Source organism: Procambarus clarkii, chromosome 19, assembly GCF_040958095.1.
Source record: "Procambarus clarkii isolate CNS0578487 chromosome 19, FALCON_Pclarkii_2.0, whole genome shotgun sequence".
Lineage (NCBI taxonomy): Eukaryota > Metazoa > Arthropoda > Malacostraca > Decapoda > Cambaridae > Procambarus > Procambarus clarkii.
Window position 1 is genome coordinate 8,185,956 of NC_091168.1, and position 25,203 is coordinate 8,211,158.

General features: G+C 41.5%; 1 protein-coding gene across 1 annotated transcript in view; it reads right to left on the minus strand.

Moving 5' to 3' along the window:
* Positions 1-25,203, minus strand: part of LOC138366289 (golgin subfamily A member 6-like protein 2) — a 31,213-nt gene that overhangs the window by 2,042 nt on the left and 3,968 nt on the right. The window contains exons 2-3 of the mRNA XM_069327316.1: positions 6,687-6,826; positions 6,128-6,308 (exon numbers count right to left, since the gene is read on the minus strand). Coding sequence (XP_069183417.1) covers positions 6,128-6,308; positions 6,687-6,826 — 321 coding nt within the window. The remainder of the gene's footprint in view (positions 1-6,127; positions 6,309-6,686; positions 6,827-25,203) is intronic.

A 25,203-nucleotide genomic window follows, 5' to 3' on the forward strand; every position in this document is an offset into this window, starting at 1 on the left:
CCTGAGCACCTGCATCACTATCCTGAGCACCTGCATCACTCTCCTGAGCACCAGCATCACTCTCCTGAGCACCTGCATCACTCTCCTGAGCATCAGCATCACTCTCCTGAGCACCTGCATCACTCTCCTGAGGAGCAGCATCACTCTCCTGAGCACCTGCATCACTCTCCTGAGCACCTGCATCGCTGTCCTGAGCACCAGCATCACTCTCCTGAGCACCTTGTCGGAAAATCCGACACCATTTAATAATCATACAGATAATAGCTGTATTACCAACAAGTTACCCATAGAAAACGTAACTTGTAGTGGAATTACCATCTAAAGAAAACGGGATATCATCACCACATACTATTATAATTCACCAGCTATTCTGCTGGGAATTGTTCTTAAATACATTAGTCTTTGGACTTTACCATCATAAAAACATCTTATATAAATTAACTTAATTATCAATATTAAAGTAGAGTAAATGTGACCCTTCTATCACTTTCTGAAATCTGGACAAAGTAAGCCAGGCGTCAGAGGGAGGAAGGAGGGCAGCCATTGTTATTGAGACCAGAGGCTCACACGGGAGCAAATTCGGCTCCTGTTAAATTTACTTGGACGTAGTGTTATGGAAACCAAAGGTGTACCATTTTTCAACACGCTGTCTACATTCAAGTTAAGTGTCTATCCGAAACCCGTTTATCATTCATTTATGGCCATTAATGTCAGGATATAGGGTGACCCGGTTAGATCGCGAAATCGCCTCAAACTAAAGGTAATTAAGCCAGGTCTTCATGTTCCATGTACTGTTTTCTCTGATATAGCTTGTCATATATAGGTATCTGGCTTCACAGCTAGCGCACTTTTGACAGGTCAAGACGAGGATGCAAGATTTGTGCACCAGTTACTGGGTGATATGGAAGCTACCTCAAAGAGGATAATTTGGTGTCTACACCCTAGTTATACCTGGTGGACTAACCTGCTGTACTATAAGATAAGGAACCTCTTTAATGTATGTAGATACTCTAGTTTGATTGGCTGCATATATATTAATTTAATAAACCCCCCCTAATGTGTAGAGGATCGATTTGTGAGATTATGAGATTATTGCAGAAATACAGTCCACTTATCATTATACAAATTGCTATCGAAGTATATAAATTAACGTAAATATAAATTCATATAAATTAAATAAATATAAATCTCACAGGTCGGTTCCCACATTATTTGGTCCTTCGGAACCGGAATATTTGGTCCTATGAACCCACATTTGGTCATCTTAGTACCGGATGAACCAGTTAACCAGTGGATTCATTAAATATACTAGTGCAGTGTTATTTAAACAAAGCCAGCCAGTCATAGACAGCGGCGTTGCCTCGTGGGAGCTCAGGAGCCTCCCTCAGCCCAGTTCAGCTTCGTCAGCGGTTTCATGCACACCCACAGATATTTGGTGGCGTGTTATTTCGTGAAATGACAGCGCTAATATAGAATCCAGCCAAATTAGTGACTGTGTCTTCGCGAGATTGTTCACGGATTTCGTGGTGTTACATTTCGCGAGAGATTATCTACGAATTTTGTGGAGTTTATTTCGCGAGGTCACTAATAATATTTAATACTTCTAGATAATATTAGAAGTTTCATAGAGGCTAATTAAGAGGCTATTAACAATAATTGTGTATATTATTTCTCCAAAATAGAGAATTATTTAATATATATTGCACTAGTGATCACAGTATAATATTTACTAATTGCCAACCCACAACAGGGTAGGATATTACCATTGACTAGTTGAACTATTATTGTTCATCCTAGTCCCATTATTACAATAGTCAGTTGTACTATATTGAACAACCTAACACCATTAATGAATGGTCCAGACCCTATTTTGGGTGTAATTTTTATCAACTCGAGTTGAGTTGTATATATAATAAATTACTTATGATCATTACACCTTTGAGTGATTAATTAGTGTCTCTACCATCCTAGGGTGATATAGAAGAGCTAACCTAAAGGTACTTCCAGTGACACTGGTTTATCACTCAAATCATTAGTGTGTATGATTGTATATATATATATAATGTGTATTAATTTTAAGTGCTAACCTCTAGTAGAGGTAGGATTATTGCCTAGTGAGTGCAGAATTTAACCCTAGGCTACCATCAGTGCTTGTTCAGTATTATGAGCAGCCCAAATACAAGCCCCACAAGGCTTCACCAACTAGCCAGGATGGATAATGCAGGGAGAATGAAAAGAACCCTTGCAGGTCTGAAAGGCCACTTAACAAGACAGATCAAGAAATGTGAAGATTTGTCACAACAATCTCAAGTTGATTATGCTGACCTGGAAAGCTATTATCAAGCAGCTGCAGGTAAATTTGAGCAAATCAAATGCCAAATAGCAACATATGTGGCTGAACTTGCCAACACCAATTTATCAGAAACAGAAATAGACGACATTATGGTTGATCTTGCGAATTATGAAGATCAAACTCAGGCCACATTACAGCCTTATGTCAAATTAATTGCCCAGAACAAGGCAACAACAACAGCAACAACAGCAACAGTTGCATCTAATACGAGTCAAGCAGAAGCTCGACTCCCTCCAATTAATTTACCCACTTTCTCAGGAAAAGATGAGGAAGATTGGGATGAATTTTGGAACAAATTCGTTGACCTTGTAGACTCAAAACAATCTTTACCAAAGAGTAGTAAATTCTCTTATTTGCAAGGCCAATTATCAGGTGAGGCTAAAACAGTAGTATCCCATCTGAGATTAACTAATGACGGCTATGATCTGGCAGTAAAACTCCTCAAGGATAATTATGCTGATCCAGAAGTAAGAACATCACATTTAGTTCATGAGCTGTTGCATTTACCCCCACCGGAGGCTTCAGCTGATTCACTCCAAGTCTTCAAGCTGGAGGTAGAATCATTGATCAATGCCCTCAGCCTGACAGCAGATACAAACGGGGCTGAGTGGGTCTTGAAAATAATTGACCAGGAGAAAATACCTAGGGACATATTGAGACAAATGAGTGTTCATTACAATAAAAGCATCTTATCCATGAATGAAATATCTGAAGGTTTAAAGTCAGTAGTTCATCAATTACGAACACATGACAAATTAAAACCACCAAGTAAACCCTCAGAAACCAATAATAGTAAACCACAGAGTACCAAAGGTACTCCAAATCAATCTAGACAATATAATTCAACACCAAAGTGGAACAGTAGCAGTGTGGGTGTATATGCAGTGGGACCCTCCAAGCCTATAGTTACTGTGTCACCCAAGAACATGACACCAAAGGGTACAGGAAGCTATGGAACATGTTTGTTCTGCAATGAGAAACATTCAATGTACCACTGCTCTAATTTTCCTGATAGTGACGCCCGTGTTGAGCGACTCAAAGATTTGCAACATTGCACGAGGTGCCTCAGGAAACATAACATCAAGGACTGTGATACCCAATTACACACCTGTAATAGGTGTAACAAAGGTCAACACCATGCAGCATTGTGCAGAGACACCAAAACAACGTCTCCAAACCCCAAGGTGGAAGATAGCATTCCCACCACAGTACAGTACTGCAAGGTGCAACCAACAAAGAGTGTCCAATCGGCAAAGTCTAAAGGTAATACGACTTTGCCTACTGCCCAAATTACCATCCTGAATAAGAGGGCCAAGGTCCATACCCGTGGGTTGTTTGACCAAGGATCCCAAAGAACATACATCACTAAAAGGTTGGCAGATGAATTACAATTAAGGCCTGTAGCCCAGATGTCATTCAACATCTCAGGGTTTGTAACAGATGCAGGACCTCAAGTCTACCAGGTGGTACAACCATCAGTACGTTTAGGCAGGTACGTCTGTCGAGTACAAGCCATTGTGGTGGACAAAATACCAGTAGACCTACAAGTTCAAGGTCTGAGAGCAACAGCCAAATTCCTGAGAAATAGAGGAATAAAATTGGCAGATAATATTAAGTCTGATCACCTCACTGACTTCGGTCTCCTTGTTGGGACAGACTATTGTCATCGATTCATCGGTAGCCCTACTAAATATCAGGGTATAACCATGTTAAACTCTGCAGGAGGTAAATTACTCTCAGGCCCAGTATCAAGCCTGAGGAGACCTATGCCTGCAGATAAACAATACCAGTAGAAACCTAAATTTGTCAGCTGATTATATTTCTCCAGTAGCATTATACTAAGGAGATTACAGCTGACTATACCAACAGAGCTTGATGTTAGTATCATCATTTGAAGCTGAAGATGAGTTCATGAGGCCTCAGTGGCAAATCAGTGAACAGTAGCCTAAAACAGCTACAAGTCACTGCGACCAATGTCACTGATCCCACTGCAGTCTCAGAACTATACTTTACTTTAATGATGAGCTATTCAATCTTCTGAATCAATTAACTAAATTAAAACCCCAATAAATCTGATGACTGATTTGATACATTTATTATTTAATCAAGATGTATTCCATGGGCCTCAGTGTTTATATATCAGTGACCAGTTACCTGAAGAAACTTCAAGTTATATCTATGTCACTGATCTCACTGCAGTCCCTGAATCATACTTGACTGTAGTACTTGATCACATCCAGTCTTCTGGGTTAAATAATATGTAATAAGGCTTGAATATTAGCCTTTCAAGAGTTGACAGGGAAATGAAATCGCATTAGACTTCTAACCCCTGCAACTCTAGTACGGGACATCCGTCCTGTACGAACAGACACACAAATGTGTGATTACTAACTACTAACATCAAATTAATGTAATAATTCGATGGAGGAGTATCGGTGTTCGTCTGTTCTAATTAGGACTTCGACCCGTGAGCAGCCCCTGGGGAATTATGTCGGAAAATCCGACACCATTTAATAATCATACAGATAATAGCTGTATTACCAACAAGTTACCCATAGAAAACGTAACTTGTAGTGGAATTACCATCTAAAGAAAACGGGATATCATCACCACATACTATTATAATTCACCAGCTATTCTGCTGGGAATTGTTCTTAAATACATTAGTCTTTGGACTTTACCATCATAAAAACATCTTATATAAATTAACTTAATTATCAATATTAAAGTAGAGTAAATGTGACCCTTCTATCACTTTCTGAAATCTGGACAAAGTAAGCCAGGCGTCAGAGGGAGGAAGGAGGGCAGCCATTGTTATTGAGACCAGAGGCTCACACGGGAGCAAATTCGGCTCCTGTTAAATTTACTTGGACGTAGTGTTATGGAAACCAAAGGTGTACCATTTTTCAACACGCTGTCTACATTCAAGTTAAGTGTCTATCCGAAACCCGTTTATCATTCATTTATGGCCATTAATGTCAGGATATAGGGTGACCCGGTTAGATCGCGAAATCGCCTCAAACTAAAGGTAATTAAGCCAGGTCTTCATGTTCCATGTACTGTTTTCTCTGATATACTTGTCATATATAGGTATCTGGCTTCACAGCTAGCGCACTTTTGACAGGTCAAGACGAGGATGCAAGATTTGTGCACCAGTTACTGGGTGATATGGAAGCTACCTCAAAGAGGATAATTTGGTGTCTACACCCTAGTTATACCTGGTGGACTAACCTGCTGTACTATAAGATAAGGAACCTCTTTAATGTATGTAGATACTGTAGTTTGATTGGCTGCATATATATTAATTTAATAAACCCCCCCTAATGTGTAGAGGATCGATTTGTGAGATTATGAGATTATTGCAGAAATACAGTCCACTTATCATTATACAAATTGCTATCGAAGTATATAAATTAACGTAAATATAAATTCATATAAATTAAATAAATATAAATCTCACAGGTCGGTTCCCACACACCTGCATCACTCTCCTGAGCACCAGCATCACTGCTCCTGAGCACCAGCATCACTCTCCTGAGCACCTGCATCACTCTCCTGAGCACCTGCATCACTCTCCTGAGCACCTGCATCACTCTCCTGAGCACCAGCATCACTGCTCCTGAGCACCAGCATCACTCTCCTGAGCACATGCATCACTCTCCTGAGCACCTGCATCACTGTCCTGAGCACCAGCATCACTCTCCTGAGCACCAGCATCACTGTCCTGAGCACCAGCATCACTCTCCTGAGCACCAGCATGACTTTCCTAGGCACCAGCATCCCTCTCCTGAGCACCAGCATCACTGTCCTGAGCACCAGCATCACTCTCCTGAGCACCAGCATCACTGTCCTGAGCACCAGCATTACTCTCCTGAGCACTTGCATTACCAACCTGAGCACCAGCATCACTCTCCTGAGCACCTGCATCACTCTCCTGAGCACCAGCATCACTGTCCTGAGCACCAGCATCACTCTCCTGAGCACCAGCATCACTCTCCTGAGCACCAGCATCGCTCTCCTGAGCACCTGCATCACTCTCCTGAGCACCTGCATCACTCTCCTGAGCACCAGCATCACTATCCTGAGCACCAGCATCACTGTCCTGAGCACCAGCATCACTTTCCTGAGCACCAGCATCACTGTCCAGAGCACCACCATCACTCTCCTGAGCACCAGCATCACTCTCCTGAACACCAGCATCACTCTCCTGAGCACCAGCATCACTCTCCTGAGCACCAGCATCACTCTCCTGAGCACCTGCATCACTGTCCTGAGCACCTGCATCACTCTCCTGAGCACCAGCATCCCTCTCCTGAGCACCTGCATTACTAACCTGAGCACCAGCATCACTCTCCTGAGCACCAGCATCACTTTCCTGAGCACCAGCATCCCTCTCCTGAGCATCAGCATCACTCTCCTGAGCACCAGCATCACTCTCCTGAGCACCTTTATTCTCCTGAGCACCTTTCTCTCCTGAACATCTGCATCACTCTCCTGAGCACCAGCATCACTCTCCTGAGTACCTGCATCACTCTCCTGAGCACCTGCATCACTCTCCTGAGCATCTGCATCACTCCTCTGAGCACCTGCATCACTCTCCTGAGCACCAGCATCACTCCCCTGAGCACCAGCATCACTCTCCTGAGCACCAGCATCACTCTCCTGAGCACCAGCATCACTCCCCTGAGCACCAGCATCACTCCCCTGAGCACCAGCATTACTCTCCTGAGCACCTGCATCACTCTCCTGAGTACCTGCATCACTCTCCTGAGCACCAGCATCACTCCCCTGAGCACCTGCATCACTCCCCTGAGCACCTGCATCACTCTCCTGAGCACCAGCATCACTCCCCTGAGCACCTGCATCACTCCCCTGAGCACCTGCATCACTCTCCTGAGCACCAGCATCACTCCCCTGAGCACCTTTATCCTCCTGAGCACCTTTCTCTCCTGAACATCTGCATCACTCTCCTGTGCACCTGCATCACTCTCCTGAGCACCAGCATCCCTCTCCTGAGCACCTACATCACTCTCCTAAGCACCTACATCACTCTCCTGAGCACCTTTATCCTCCTGAGCACCAGCATCTCTCACTTGAGCACCTGCATCACTCTCCTGAGCACCAGCATCACTCCCCTGAGCACATGCATCACTCTCCTGAGCACCAGCATCACTCTCCTGAGCACCTGCATCACTCTCCTGAGCACCTGCATCCCTCTCTTGAGCACCTGCATCACTCTCCTGAGCACCAGCATCACTCTCCTGAGCACCTGCATCACTCTCCTGAGCACCTGCATCCCTCTCTTGAGCACCTGCATCACTCTCCTGAGCACCAGCATCACTCTCCTGAGCACCAGCATCACTCTCCTGAGCACCAGCACCACTCTCCTGAGCACATGCATCACTCTCCTGAGCACCAGCATCACTCTCCTGAGCACCTGCATCACTCTCCTGAGCACCTACCTTTCTCCTGAACACCTACATCCCTCTCCTAAGCACTAGCATCACTCTCCTAAGCACTAGCATCACTCTCCTGAGCACCTGCTGTTGGATATTTCCAACACCGAATACAACATTGTTGTATTCTTATTACTTATTACTAACCATACTAAATACTGTAGTAAGTAAAATTAACAACTCGTAGAATTCTCATGTACTAATAATTCATCTGTGCATTAGGCTAGAATTCTCACGTCACCTGACGCCAGTATTGCGTCAGATTTCTTTACAGTAAAACACATTATATTCAATTTGTGTGAGAATTAAATACGATTCTCCATAATTAAAGCATTCTGTATGACAACTGATTGCAGACGAATTGTTCTCTAACTAAAAGCCGAATAGTGCGTTAGAATCATAGCGTCTACCTCACGATAGATTTATCGTCATCAATGAATGCCATGGGGAGACATTAATTCCTCTCCCTTATATATTTACTATTCCTAAATCTGTAAATAATAATATTTCGTTCCTCTAAATAATAAACCCGTCCAGTCTTTAAAGTTTCAAGCGCGAATGCGAGAAAGATTAATGTTTGTGACAATAATTTGTGTTATGAACGTCGACTCGGCGTGGGTTGGAGGGACGCCATCCATCCTCAGTACGCGGACACGTGCAGAGCCGAAAGGAGGCAGAACTGTGCTTACCGTACTCATAAAGGATGCCATTGCCCAGCAAATCGGGCAGGTGTTATTCATCCTCAGATGAAAGCCGCCACTGTGAGGCGTGAATGACCTTGCAGATAATATCTTCAACTAGTGCTGGTGTTAAATGAGGGACCCCTAGACTTGGTTCCTGACGACACGTGATCAGCCAGCTTGAAACGCATCACAATTCAGGATAGGTTCACCGGAGCCTGGGATGCGAAATTACGGCAATCTTAATACTTATACAGTGCCCACAGCTAAGTACCCTTTATTTGATGCATCATTTACAGGTCTAATAATAGCGGGGTGATTGTTCGTCAAGCAGCGGGATAACACCTAATATCAGGTGATTAGAATTCCATCTGTAGATATTAATAATCTTGAATATGAATTGAGTAGTTAAATCAATTGCTACTGGTAGTTATTTATCTTGCAGCTCGAGAGACGAATTCCTCATGCTGCCTTCTCCCTGTTAACCGTACCATTCGTCAGTGTACCAGACTTGGAGATTAAGAGGACTTCCATGGTTATCTAAAGGAATCGGCTACAAGCTAAGGCTTATTTCTTTTTATCCATTTCATTGCAATTTGATGTATTCAGAATGTTTGATATTAATGTGTGATTTACTGTAACTCATTACTATGCTCATATTCATGTTCTTCTTTATGTGAATGATATTATATTCAGCATTATTTATAGGATTAGATTATTATTAATTGAATTAGTGAACGAACCACACTGATTCCTGGACGTACTTACCTCCAGTAATAACCCCCCAATGTAGGTGTTTGAGGTTTGTTTCTTTAATAATACAGCCCATTAATTATTCTTATGATCATACTTTCTAGTTATATCCATAGTCACTGGTTTTCTCTAGAATTTTATCGTGTGATCTGAAATTCTCAGTTTCCCTCTTTACTTTAAAAGCGGGTGGTCCTTCGTAATTTAATTTACTACTTTAATTATTAATTACTCAGAATCAAGCCCAAATATCCCACATTATGGTCCTTATCGAACTGGATAGGCATTAAATTTATAATTAAAATATTAACCATTAATAACTAATCCTTGTGTGATAGAAGCTAGACTAACTATTTAATTAATTGTGTCAACTAACAGTGTAACACACCAGTTAGCCTAGATCACACTAACAGCTACCTTATACATAGCTTTTGTGGGTCATAGCCAATTACCCACAACATTTAGACCTACACTTCATACTGAAGCAGAATCTTTAGGTCACCAAGAGCAACAGCTCATAACCTTATATTAATCACTAACACCAATTAAGTGTTAACCATTTAGGCTATACCAATGTTTCAATATATGGCTGTCAGCAGACTGTCCATTATAGCCTGAATCCATGTTAAAATTACTGATTCACTCAAGTCAGTGGATCATTAACATTTAGGGATCCAGTATACTAATATAAATTACTGATCTCATACTAGTTAATCATTACTAACCCTGATAATATTTTATTCCACAATTAGGAGTACATTCAGGAGTTAGATAATATTTACGGCAGTAGAATACTTGCCAAATACAATTAATTCCTTTGTGTTCATTTAATTTCTTATACACATAATTACACAAGTGTATATTATATAAAATACAAAAACCCAAAAACACAGCACAATTATTTGCACATTACTGCACCATAATATAATCTTTGCCAACCTTAGGTAGGTAGCAATTTAGGCTGTGATTGTGTTGAAATTGGCACAAGCACAGACTAAATATAGTTGTAGTTTCTCAAGTAGAAATTCTCACGACTAGGCTTGAGCTAGTTAGTGACACATATATTATTCTTTTGTGCTGACCCTATGAAGGGTGGGATTAACCATTTATTGTGTAATTATTTTATTGCATATTTCTATGTATGTCTTTGAGTGTTACTGTAAGTCCACTACACATCCGAGGCTGATTTAGAAGAGCTAAGCTGAGGAACACCTGTAGTGAGACCAAGGTACCACTCAAATCTTAGTTGCTTATTATTAGGTAGGTAGCTAACCTCTAAATGAGGTAAATTACAACCAGCCTCAAGAAACATTAGGCTGTCAATACTTATACCTGCTCTACATCAAGGAGCAGACCATAGCTATACCACTAGCTATATAAGCCCTATCAGGCTGTCAATAATTATACCTGCTCTGCATCAAGGAGCAGACACTATAGCTATACCACTAGCTACATAAGCCCTATCAGGCTCAATTTACCGCAAGAATGAATCCTTTAGAAAGGAACGCAAGATTCTTGACAGCTCTTCAAGGTCCTTTAGGAAAACTGCTTATGAAATGTCATTTCTGTGTCGAAACTGACCCAGGTGACGTCTATAGACTAGCAAGTTCCATAAGGATCGCCAGCCAAAAATATGACTATATCAAGACTGTAATCGAGACCCACAGGAATTTACTCCAAGTCGGTCATACTGTCTCAGACCACTTACGTCTAACAGAATCTGATCTCGATAACTATGAACATTCTGTTCAAACCAGTTTAGACCGATATAAGGAGGTGCTTGCGAGGCAAGATGTTCCCGAGTGGATAGATCAGATCATTAATAGACCTGTATCCAAGCTAACACTCAGCTCAGATGAAATACTTGAGCTAAATCAAGACGAGGAGAATCCTCTAATCAATGCTGATCACTATGCAAGATCAACAACTGAAGTTCAACCTTCATTTTCTAACCTCTCATCTAATACAGCTTCATGTGAGGATTTGTTTACAGAGTCTGATCAAATTTCAGACCACTCTTCTCAATGTTCCCTGGATTCTATAAGTTCAATACATAAGGCTACTGAATTAACTAGCTTATCACCAGAACCCAGAGAAACAAGTGAAGCTGCAGATGAAACAAGTGAAGCTGCAATGATCAGTGAATCTGAACCAGAAAATGATAAAGTTAATGCTGCAGCAGCAGCCGAAGCTGTAATCAAAGCTGAGGCTAAGCAAGAAGCCTTAAGCAACACAAGTAATGGTCACAATTGCTCACAACAGCCTTCTAAAGTAAGTGCTAACAATGATAAGACTATTATAAACCTTGTGCACCAATTATTAAATTTATCTTCACCAGAGCAATCAGTTGACTCTTTACAAGACTTTAGTTTTCAGCTTGAGTCACTGATAAATTCTTTCAGTAAAGAGGTGGATCACCCAACTACTGAGTGGATGACTAAAATTATCATCCAGAGAAAATTGTCTGGTGACACACTTAATAAACTATATGTATGCCAGAATGGTAATACCCTGTCAATGCAGGATATATTTACAAGTTTGCGTAATATGAGCAATCATACAGCAGACCAAGCAATTAATGCTAAATCTGAATGCACCAAAACTGTACCTACATCAGTTTCCTTGCCTGAAACTCCTAAAGTGACACTGTCACTAGGTAACAAAGGTGCTAATAATCCATGTAACAACAATCAGTCAAACGCTGATTCATCAGTGAGGCCTAAGAGTCCCACAGGTGCTCCTAAGAGACCTAATAGTCCAAAGAGCACTGCTAATAATCCCACAGGTGCTCCTAAGAGACCTAATAGTCCAAAGAGCACTGCTAATAATCCCACAGGTGCTCCTAAGAGACCTAATAGTCCAAAGAGCACTCCCAAGAGCCTGTTAATGGTTCCCCAGAGTACACCAAGTACTCACAAGAGAATAAATAACAAGCAAATGCAAGCAGCAAAACCATCACCACCTGCAAATACTGTTTTACCTAAACCGGTAACCCCTAAACGATCTGTAGGATGGGGAATGTGCTTGTTTTGCAATCAAAAAACATTCTCTGTACAAATGTACTAATTATCCTAATAGAGACACAAGAGTCAGACGACTCAAACAGTTACACAAATGTACTAGGTGTCTCAAACCACATAATGTTAACAGCTGTGACACCCCACTGAACACCTGCAATAGGTGTAGAAGGGGCAAGCATCATGCTGCACTGTGCAAAATAGTTAGGACTAATTATGTCAATCCTAGAATAGGATGTAGAGAATCTACACCAGTACAGTGCTGCAAGGTGCGAGATGTGTACAGCGTAACTTCCCAAGCATCTCAAGTGGATGCTGCTTTGCCTACTGCCCAACTTCAAGTGAAGAACAGAGGAACCAAGATCACCATACGTGGACTATTTGATCAAGGTTCCCAGAGAACTTTCATTACTCAAAGGGCAGCAGAGGCACTTAATTTACAACCAATAGGACAAGTAAAATTAAACTTGTCAGGGTTCATGATAAATCGAGGAACCCATGAATACTCAGTAGTTCAACCGCTTGTACGACTAGGTAGTCATGCTAAGGCTGTCCAAGCCATTGTTGTAGATCAAATACCTTTAGACTTAAACATTAAGGGTCTGGGGTACACAGCCCACTTCCTGCAGGAACGTGAAATTAATTTGGCTGACAACAAATTAATGTCTGACCGCCTTAACAATGTAGATGTACTAGTAGGAGCCGACTACTATTACCAGTTCATAACTGGACATGTTAAACGATTGGGAATGAATATGCTCCAATCTGCAGGAGGCTACTTACTTACTGGTAAAGTTCTGAATGTGAACAAGCCTAAACCTGCCAATAATAAATTAGTCAGCAGTAAATCAATTCTCCAGCAACAAGCTAAAAGGAGAAACACAGCTGAGTAATAAACTCAGATTGAATGTAGTACAATTGATACTCGCCGAGATGTTTCATAGCTCTCAGTGAAAACCAATGGTCCGTACTCAAACAAGTACAAGTCACAGCGACCAAACTGTTGAATTCACTGCAGACCTAGAATTATTATCGACAAGTAGTAATTGACCACACTTAGTCTTCCTAGTTAAATTGTAATGTTAGGCTAGAGAATCTAGTACTCCCTAGGAATTAATAATGTTAGGCTAGAGAATCTAGCACTCAATGCCACTGGCATTTCCTGAATTTAGTGATAAAATTCACTAGGACCACTGGTCCACTATACTTGCGCTTAAAGGTTTGCCAAGAAAACCTTCTTAATACCATGTTTTCTGCACTAAGAGTTAGTGATAAATACTTGCATTAATTGTTTGAGTTGTTTTTCTTTCGTTTCTGCTCATAAAGTGTAGGAGCGCAGCACGAACAAACCTGCAAACTTACTAATACGTAAGCGAATTTACAGAGAACTAATATGTTTAATGTATTATCGTTAAACATTAGCACTGTTAATTAACATGCTTCATGAGCTTAATATAGCTCACCTTAGAATTAACGTAATAATATGAGTGCTCGTTCACCATGAGTATGAGCTTAATATTGCTCGCCATGATAATTGAATGACAAAACTCCACCTCGTTAATTCGAGTTCACTGAACTCACCCTGTTAACTGTTAACGAGCTCACTGCAGCTCACCCTGTTAGCACTGCTAACGAGCTCACTGTAGCTCACCCTGTCAACAGTTAACGAGCTCACTGCAGCTCACCCTGTTAGCACTGCTAACGAGCTCACTGTAGCTCACCCTGTCAACACTGTTGACGAGTTCACTGAACTCACCCTGTTAACTGTTAACGAGCTCAATGTAGCTCACCCTGTCAACACTGTTGACGAGTTCACTGCAACTCACCCTGTTAGCACTGCTAACGAGCTCAATGTAGCTCACCCTGTCAACACTGTTGACGAGTTCACTGCAACTCACCCTGTTAGCACTGCTAACGAGCTCAATGTAGCTCACCCTGTCAACACTGTTGACGAGTTCACTGTAACTCACCCTGTTAGCACTGCTAACGAGCTCACTGTAGCTCACCCTGTCAACACTGTTGACGAGTTCACTGCAACTCACCCTGTTAGCACTGCTAACGAGCTCAATGTAGCTCACCCTGTCAACACTGTTGACGAGTTCACTGTAACTCACCCTGTCAGCACTGCTGACGAGCTCACAGTAGCTCACCATGTTCACGAGTTCAATATAGCTCGACCTGTTAATGTGCTCAATACTGCTCACTATGTTGATTTGAGTACATTTTGTTCACAATTGGCTTAGTCACTTACTTAGGTAGGTTTAGGGACTTTAGTTAGTGTCAACTGAGTACTAGCCTAATCTGTACTCACCATTAATTACAGTTGACTATACTTATAGAGACTGATTTAATAAACTCAAATTCATGTAAAGGTGATTTCGTACTAACCAGTTTACAGTGTCAAGCCTATGAGCTGCCATTTAATTAGCTCATAAGTCATAATGACTAGGCTACTACTCTCACTGTCGACTCAGAATTTTCCTTGATTTTAATGAATGAACTTTTCAGTTCTCTACTTCTATTATTTTAGCTAGTTAGCAAATTAGTTGTACCATCAGTCAGCATGACTACTGCACGGCAGTGCACATCTAATTCAATTTCCTCATTTGAATTTGAGGTGATCGTGATGCTGCATGTTATTGTCTAGTAACTCAATAGTTACAAGTCACAGCGACCCTAGACAGTGACCTTACTGTAGTGTCATAGTCTCCTTGATCTTAAATGACTAATAATACTTTACTGTATAATTATACAATAGTGTTATCAGTTCTTAGGAACTTATTCTGAGTTTACCTACGATTCAGCAGCTACGTAATACACCATTACATGTCACTGCGACCCTAGTTGTTGAGTTTATTGTGAGCTTTAGAGTGTTCCTGATTACCGATAACTTAATCATTTAATGTTTCAATATTTAATACATGTTTCCACTAAGGGAAACTGCAAGCCTATTACAACTCTGAACAAGAGTAATTTCCTTCACATCCCACTTAGACAACTATGATGATGCTGCGATGAGATATCACGTAACGAAACATTACACGTCACTATGACCCAGGATATCCCATCACCGTAGATTCTGTTAGTTTAAATTGGGAGAGTTGAATTCTATAAATATTGTGTAGGCTACAAACAACATGTTTCAGTTGACATGTAAATAGCAAGACTCAAGTTCTTGTAAGTCCTTGATAAATCCGGGACCTTCGTTATGTGTGTACTAACATACTAACATACTAACATACTAATGTATTAATCTTAATATCACTTCGGGATAGGTCAGTACAACACAGTACACTGCGACCCTAAGATCCTCCCCCCGGAGTTATGTTGGATATTTCCAACACCGAATACAACATTGTTGTATTCTTATTACTTATTACTAACCATACTAAATACTGTAGTAAGTAAAATTAACAACTCGTAGAATTCTCATGAACTAATAATTCATCTGTGCATTAGGCTAGAATTCTCACGTCACCTGACGCCAGTATTGCGTCAGATTTCTTTACAGTAAAACACATAATATTCAATTTGTGTGAGAATTAAATACGATTCTCCATAATTAAAGCATTCTGTATGACAACTGATTGCAGACGAATTGTTCTCTAACTAAAAGCCGAATAGAGCGTTAGAATCATAGCGTCTACCTCACGATAGAGTTAACGTCATCAATGAATGCCATGGGGAGACATTAATTCCTCTCCCTTATATATTTACTATTCCTAAATCTGTAAATAATAATATTTCGTTCCTCTAAATAATAAACCCGTCCAGTCTTTAAAGTTTCAAGCGCGAATGCGAGAAAGATTAATGTTCGTGACAATAATTTGTGTTATGAACGTCGACTCGGCGTGGGTTGGAGGGACGCCATCCATCCTCAGTACGCGGACACGTGCAGAGCCGAAAGGAGGCAGAACTGTGCTTACCGTACTCATAAAGGACACCATTGCCCAGCAAATCGGGCAGGTGTTATTCATCCTCAGATGAAAGCCGCCACTGTGAGGCGTGAATGACCTTGCAGATAATATCTTCAACTAGTGCTGGTGTTAAATGAGGGACCCCTAGACTTGGTTCCTGACGACACGTGATCAGCCAGCTTGAAACGCATCACAATTCAGGATAGGTTCACCGGAGCCTGGGATGCGAAATTACGGCAATCTTAATACTTATACAGTGCCCACAGCTAAGTACCCTTTATTTGATGCATCATTTACAGGTCTAATAATAGCGGGGTGATTGTTCGTCAAGCAGCGGGATAACACCTAATATCAGGTGATTAGAATTCCATCTGTAGATATTAATAATCTTGAATATGAATTGAGTAGTTAAATCAATTGCTACTGGTAGTTATTTATCTTGCAGCTCGAGAGACAAATTCCTCATGCTGTCTTCTCCCTGTTAACCGTACCATTCGTCAGTGTACCAGACTTGGAGATTAAGAGGACTTCCATGGTTATCTAAAGGAATCGGCTACAAGCTAAGGCTTATTTCTTTTTATCCATTTCATTGCAATTTGATGTATTCAGAATGTTTGATATTAATGTGTGATTTACTGTAACTCATTACTATGCTCATATTCATGTTCTTCTTTATGTGAATGATATTATATTCAGCATTATTTATAGGATTAGATTATTATTAATTGAATTAGTGAACGAACCACACTGATTCCTGGACGTACTTACCTCCAGTAATAACCCCCCAATGTAGGTGTTTGAGGTTTGTTTCTTTAATAATACAGCCCATTAATTATTCTTATGATCATACTTTCTAGTTATATCCATAGTCACTGGTTTTCTCTAGAATTTTATCTTGTGATCTGAAATTCTCAGTTTCCCTCTTTACTTTAAAAGCGGGTGGTCCTTCATAATTTAATTTACTACTTTAATTATTAATTACTCAGAATCAAGCCCAAATATCCCACACCTGCAGGACTCTCCTGCTCACCTACATCACTCTCCTGAGCACCAGCATCACTCTCCTGAGCACCAGCATCACTCTCCTGAGCACCTGCATCACTTTCCTGAGTACCTGCAGCACTCTCCTGAGCACCTGTGTAACGGGGGGTGGGGGAAATAGCTCTCTCTTGTCCATTATTCCAACCCCCCCCCCCCCCCCGTTAACTAACGAGGCCGGGGAAAACAGCTCTCTCTAGTCCGTTATCCTGTCCCCAGTTAGCTAACTCTTCTAGAGCACTCCCAGAGTTCCTAAGGCAACCTCTCTCGTTCAACACCTTGTATCCTAGGTATTTTATAACCTACATATTTAGAGTGTAGGTTAGGTAGGAGAGTGATGCTGGTGCTCAGGAGAGTGATGCTGGTGCTCAGGAGAGTGATGCTCGTGCTCAGGAGAGTGATGTAGGTGCTCAGGAGAGTGATGCTGGTGCTCAGGAGAGTGATGCAGGTGCTCAGGAGAGTGATGCAGGTGCTCAGGAGTGATGCAGGTGCTCAGGCGAGTGATGCAGGTGCTCAAGAGAGTGATGCTGGTGCTCAGGAGAGTGATGTAGGTGCTCAGGAGAGTGATGCAGGTGCTCAGGAGTGATGCAGGTGCTCAGGCGAGTGATGCTGATGCTCAAGAGAATGATGCTGGTTCTCAGGAGAGTGATGCTGGTGCTCAGGAGAGTGATCCTGGTGCTCAGGAGAGTGATGTTGGTGCTCAGGAGAGTGATGCAGGTGTAACACTGTAAAAGGTGTTTGGTTTAGTTGTATTTAAAATACATAGAGATACATGAGTCACAGACAAGGATTTGACAGGCACCATTCTGGCGGCCTGAATCTCACACCTCTAAGAGTCAATGACCCCAAGTGACCTGAGGTCAGATCATGCGAATTTCACCTTGCTTCTGCTAATCTTATAATTGGAGCCTGGTAGCCTTCAAACATGCCGACGTTTAAGGAGTGGCTTGGTAGAGTGCCTGAGGCTATCTACTTGTGGGCGGAGTTAGTTACTAGTTTCCCCAATATATACTCGGAGAGCAGAGCATAGAGAAAAAAATAGCAGACGAGCCAGCAGAAGACGGCCTAGCCATAGTGGCTGTCAGCCGGCAGGGCGGGACAGTCTCAGTCAACTACAGACCTCCCCCCCCCCTCTATCCAGCTATAGGCAGACACTTGGTGAGTTGAACATTAAGGTGACTTGGTCGTGTTTACATATGTTGTGTGATGATCAGGGGCAGTCAGTTGTAGGGTTCTCAAATTCTTGGATGATGACTCACTTTGAATATTAATCTTTAACATTTTATTTGAAATGCTAAATTATGATACTTACCATGTGAAATATAATTATGATTTAAATTGGCTTTAACTGTGTTCCCTAGAGTTTTTGAGTTGAGGTGAGAAAGCCTCTGTGGTTACTGATTCATGATATTAATGAGTACATGTTTGGAGGTGATACATGGTAATAACATCTTTTGAGAATATTTTGATACAGACAAGTTCCATTCCTTGTCTTGTATGTAATGGTCTAGAATGGATGGTGGCAGCATTTTGTCTTCTACTATCTACTCTTCTACTTCTACCTATCTACACCTCTCCCTCCACCCCTCTCCGGACTCTCACTTTCAACTAATGACCCTCCTCGCTCCTCGCACCTCTCTACCTCTCTCACCCCAAACCCTCACTAATTACTTCACTATTCATTTCTTTCCTTTCGTTTTCTCTTATACGTTTGTGGCAGTGAAATGTATTCTAGAGTTCTCTCTAGAGTTTCGGGTAGCTGATCAAGTTACGGCGCCTTGTAGTCGTAGCACCTAGGTAGTCAAATACCTAGGTTACAAGGTGTTGAACGAGAGAGGTGGCCGTAGGAACTCTGGGAGTGCTCTAGAATAGTTAGCTAACTGAGGACGGTATAACGGACTAGAGAGAGCTGTTTCCCCCGGCCTCATTAGTTAACTGGGGGGTGGAATAATGAACAAGATAGTTATTTCCCCCACCCCCCGTTACAATGTTGGCAGCAGTGTTGAACAATGTTCAATGTAGCAGGTGTTAGTTTAACATTGTTCAGTCCCACGTGTCTTTTGCCGCTCAGGCGCTATCAGGGAGATCTTGACAGGTGCTTAGTATTCGCGATTTAGCGAGTTTTTTCAGGTTAGGAGATAGTGATTCTCTAGCGTTGTGGTTTAGTGATTTTGTGAGTTTTGTGGTGTTCAGGGAATATTCACCAGAACTTGCGTGTGTAGTGATTTATGTTAGTGATAAGATTTGGTGATTTGGGAACTTAGCGGTTGGTGGTAGTGGAGGTCAGCTGAGTGTGACAGGTGACCCCGCATGTCCCAGGGGGACACCCAGCCTCCGCTGGTCCCCAGGTCAGTTGGGGAGTGGCAGGTGTAGTTCTTAAGTAGTTTTAAGTGGTGGTTCTGCTCAGATTATTGCGATCGATTGTTTTACCCCATTTGAATGCAATATATATATAACCCGAGGTGTACTGGTTTTGTACAGCATACTAGGGGCAGGCTTAGTATGTCAGTAGACTTCATGTTGACGACGCTCGACGTTAGATAGTCTGGTCACAGGGGTGGCAAAAGTTTGGAGTTGTGGACCCGCGGAGAAGCGAGGGAAACACTTTGGGTCAGGTAGGTGGCTGTAGGTTAAGGGTGGGAGTAACGGATATTTAAGTATTTAAGATTAGGAAGGTATAGTTAAGTTAGGCTAGTGTTTTGTCTATTAGTTTTGATATTTATTGTGGAGATTGGTTTAGGTGACAAGTTAAAAGTAGTGACGACCTTATTCTCTCTAACTTTACTCTGTTACTGTTTTATGTTCCACCAAGTCAATATCAGTCAGTGTTAATTGGATTATTTTAAAAATTTAAGTGTAGTCGTTGCCAGGAGGAGAGCGTTATGACTAAACTGTGTGAACCCTATACAAACTACAGGGTCACACAACAAGTTGGAACACGGGTATTGTCGCCTTTCTGTTCATTCCCAGGTCGGAGCCAGAGGAGAGACGCACATACAGAAGAGGGAGACGGCTGCCTTATACCACACTCATGGCAGCTCCTCACTACCACCACGACGACCAGCCCACTACCTGGAGGTCATGGCTCCACCACCACCACCACCATCACCCCGGGGGACCCCAAGATGCAGCCCTCTCGGTCGGTCAACATTGGTCTACCCAGTGGATCCCAGGACGGACGGACCCTAGTGGACCCCCAGGACGGATGGACCCCGGTGGACCCCAGGATGGATGGACCCCAGGACGGATGGACCCCAGGTCGTTCTGCAGACGACCCCAGACGACCCAGTAAAGATGGAAGAGGAGCAACAACGACTCCAGTCTGTTCCACCAACATCGGTCTACCCAGGATGGACCCCAGGACGGACGGACCCCAATGGACCCCAGGTCGCTTGTCAAAGACCCATGGGAGGAGGAAGAGAGAAGAAAGAAGAGAGAAGAAAGAAGAGAGAAGGAGGAAGAAAGAAGAAGAGAAGATAAGACAAGCTGAGTGAGACACGATGCCTAGTGTCCCTTGCTGGTGTCAGCATCATTGCATGGAGCGTAATTGCAAGACAGGATCGTTTGCCTTAACTGGCCGCCCCTCCTGCAAGCATGTTGCTCTGTTGAGTGATTCCTCCTGTGTCGTGCGGACTTGATGTGGCTGTCAGAAGTGGCTCTCTGAAGGAGGCGTGCTGGAGCAACAGGGAGGAGAAGAGTAGGATGGGATTTCTACGTGGCAACTATTTGGAGGTCTCGAAACTTGTAGTCCCTATAGCTGTGAAGAACCCCAATATACGTCTCTCATGGTAACTGACGTAGGGCCAATTACAGATCCGCTGGGACAACCGAATTCCACGGTCCTGTGCGCAGTGCAAGAAGTAACGGCTTCCTGGTTGACCAAGGGATGTTGTGCGTTAACGACGGAGAAGCGACATAGGCAGTTGTGTTGAAGAAATGTGGTACAGGACTATCTACAAGACCAAGCAGTGACATCGCCCAGCCAGAGACAATAGACGTCTGTCTACATATTTCATTTTTATGAAATATGTAGGTTACATGTATGTAACACCAACATCACTCTCCTGAGCACCAGCATCACTCTCCTGAGCACCAGCATCACTCTCCTGAGCACCAGCATCACTCTCCTGAGCACCAGCATCACTCTCCTGAGCACCTGCATCACTCTCCTGAGCCCCTACCTTTCTCCTGAGCACCTACATCCCTCTCCTGAGCACCAGCATCACTCTCCTGAGCACCTGCATCACTCTCCTGAGCACCTACCTTTCTCCTGAGCACCTACATCACTCTCCTGAGCACCAGCAGGGCGTGTACCATCCAGTGATTGTTTAAAACTACCGGTCTAAGTATTAGAATTAATAGGAAAGTGTTTTCTATATTTTAACTTAATGAAATATAACATAAACATAGAGGTTCCCTTCCTATGTCAAATAAAGTCAGATATAGAACCATTTATTGGAGACAGGCCGAGGGAGGGAGGGAGCTTGGACAGAATGTAAACAGAGAGGGCTCATCGTGGGGTTTTTGTGATACCCATCAGTTCAAAGTCTTGAAATTAGAAGTGAACCAACAATGAAACTGCCACAGCAACCTCACTAATATCGGGGAGTACCTTCATATCCGGTTTGAATTAAAATATTTACGATTAGAATGTTTGATAACATTAGATAGATTCAATTCGGTTATAAGACTGACAAAAAAAATCCAAGTGTAAGTCTCATTATTATAACAAGTCAAATTTCATGTATCACACCTGTACTTTACATGTTATTGTCAGTTTTTACGGTGTAACTTGTTGGCAGGTAAATTATGATCCATGAGACATCAGTTGAACTGAAGAAATCCCAGAGAGTTGTTAACACCTGCAAGATATTGTACAGACGCCAGTCTTGATCTTACAAAGAGTAACAGCCGGCATTACAGGGCCAGGAAGGTCGACAGTGTCTGATGTTAGATGACTATGCTGAAAAAACATAACAGCTAAGACATTGATTAACTTTATTAACCCATTTTAATAGTACTGACAATAAACCACTCTCTAATGAATTAAAATATTATCCAACCTATGCCATATTCAAAAGTAAAACAAAAAAGTACCTACTGGTAATTTCATCCTCATAGTTTCCTACCTTGTGCTTCAAACTCTCACTGTATCTTGTACTGCCACTTCCCTAATATTAGTACTTAAGACATATATCTTTATCAGTGTAATCACTGTTACGACCCAGGCAATGATTATGCTCTCACAGTGAACATACTTTATATACCCATCTCAGATGGTAGCGTTTGTATGAGATTTGCATATACATTTATAATATAAATGATGTATTTGGTATTATATTAGAATGTATGATAGTATTGTATGTTGTATGATACTGTATGATGAGTATCATGGCTGACTTGTTAAGTGAAGGAGAAATGATCATGTCTAATACCTGTACGCCTGTTAAAAGTGGGGTGAGGAGTATTGATGGGTGTTGTGTTGCCAGATGTCGCCTCCTTTTAGAAGTAAATATATTTTCTGATCAGGGGGAAAAACACCAACAGTATGGGGGCTTATTTATTACGTAGTAGAAGTACAAGTAAATAATTTCTGCAGAACATGTAAATGAGGCGGCTATAAGTGAGACTTAACAAATGCATAACATAGACGCGGATAACTCTAAGTACACTAAATCAACTTAAATGTACACCCGTAGTAACATTAAAAAGTATGTTGATAGCCAAGTAACAAGATAAATCAAAATCTGCAGAAACCGAATAGCTTATTGTCTAGAAATAGAAGAAAGGCAAATGTATAACATAATTCTATAACATTATGTATAACAATCAGGACATTTATAGTAAATATAATGGGATTAAACAACATAACATTTAATGAAGCCTGGCCAAGAGACCAGAAAGACATATTGGTAAACCCTAGCTGAATTAATACGGAAATTAATTAGGCGTGCAGAAATTTAGATAGAGACTGGGAAAAGCCTGATATTAAATTGGAGAAAATTAACCCAGGCCATGAGGCCGTGCAGGAAGTAAAAGCGTCACTCTTCCACCTGCCGACCGCCATGATCGCCGCCGGCGCAAACCCATCCAATGACAACTGTGTGGCCCTGCTAATTCTAAAGGCGGGGGGCAGGCCTAATGCTGCAAGGGCGGTGCGGAGCATCCTGGAGACGTCTTGCCTGGTCACTGGGGCGCCAGATTCATGCCGGAATATGGGGCCGCGCCGGGGGTTGAAGTATTTGGAAAGGGCATGAACCGGACAGTTCAAGCTGGCGGGGCCGCTCGCCAGGCTAGGGTAGGCGTGCTTCCCGCGCTGTGCTTGTAGGATCCAAAGATAATGTCGATTCCTGACCATGTAAACGATACCTGATCCAGTCAGAGCGTGTGTCGACTTTTTGCCACGTAGATCACCTCCCCCGGGCTGAAAGTAATAAGGCAGTAAGAGTGGGCAGAAGCGGGCATGCAGTGGTAACGTGACAGGCAAAAACTCAATTGAGAGGAGGAGAGGACCTAGCCAATAAGGGTATTGCAGGAGATAGACATAAGAGGGAGGGAGGAGGGTGCCCGGATGCACAACTTAATAAGAGTCCTTAATTAAACATTCCTGGATGAAACCCCAAGTAGAAAACATTGGGAGAGGAAGGATAATAAGAGTGCATAATAACTATACTGTAGCAATGTAAGGTAATTAACAATTCTAATAAATTTCAGCGAAAGGAAGGGAGCGAAATACCTTTGCTAGGACAAAGGCGGGATAAGATAGCCAGAAGTAAATCAACAAGGATAACTCAAAACAAATATAATCAGTTATAATACAATACACAATAAATCATAACAATATATAATCAATACATATACCATAGAACGGATATATATAATATCAAATAGATTTATAAAAAAAAAACAATAAATCGAATATAAGAAAGCAATTATTTTAAGGCATATCTGTAACATGCTTGTGTCCGAAGCGCGACACAAATACAACAAATTACTAAGGATGAGAGCAGAGAACATTACCCTTGGTCTCCATCTCATGTTGGCCTCCAAAAGCATGATAGGGCTGAATAGAATCCAAGGAATCTGCATTAAGTAGCCGTTGAGTGTAACCTTGGATTGTCAATGAGCATCTGAGAGCAGCACACCGAGAACTTCGGCAACATCTTGTAGAACAGGTGCAAACTTAAATCGATGCCAGGGAACTAGTGATCAGTAATTGTAATAAGAATAATATTAATAACACAAAGGAATATCGTAAATAACAGATATAACGGCCAAATGCCACAGAGTAGGAGATGAAATTAGGAAAGCGACGCCAATCCGTAATAATAATTTATGCTCATAATAAAATAATACTGAAATAACAATAATGATACGGATTAACATTAATACTATAAATATAGTATTTAATTTAGCACAGTAAATAAGGGATATATATATATATATATATATATATATATATATATATATATATATATATATATATATATATAGTATATTTTGGTAGCAGTCTTTCCTGTAGACATATATTATTAAATATGACCGAAAAAGTAAGATTAATAATTCTAACACGAATTTTCTCAATCTTTCGTACATTACGCTTCACTGTTGGAGGTAAATCAAAAATCACTTCTCCAAAATTCATTTTTATTTCTAGTCTGACGCGACACGGGCGCGTTTCGTAAAACTTATTACATTTTCAAAGACTTCACAAATACACAACTGATTAGAACTTACATACTGTAAGTTCTAATCAGTTGTGTATTTGTGAAGTCTTTGAAAATGTAATAAGTTTTACGAAACGCGCCCGTGTCGCGTCAGACTAGAAATAAAAATGAATTTTGGAGAAGTGATTTTTGATTTACCTCCAACAGTGAAGCGTAATGTACGAAAGATTGAGAAAATTCGTGTTAGAATTATTAATCTTACTTTTTCGGTCATATTTAATAATATATATATATATATATATATATATATATATATATATATATA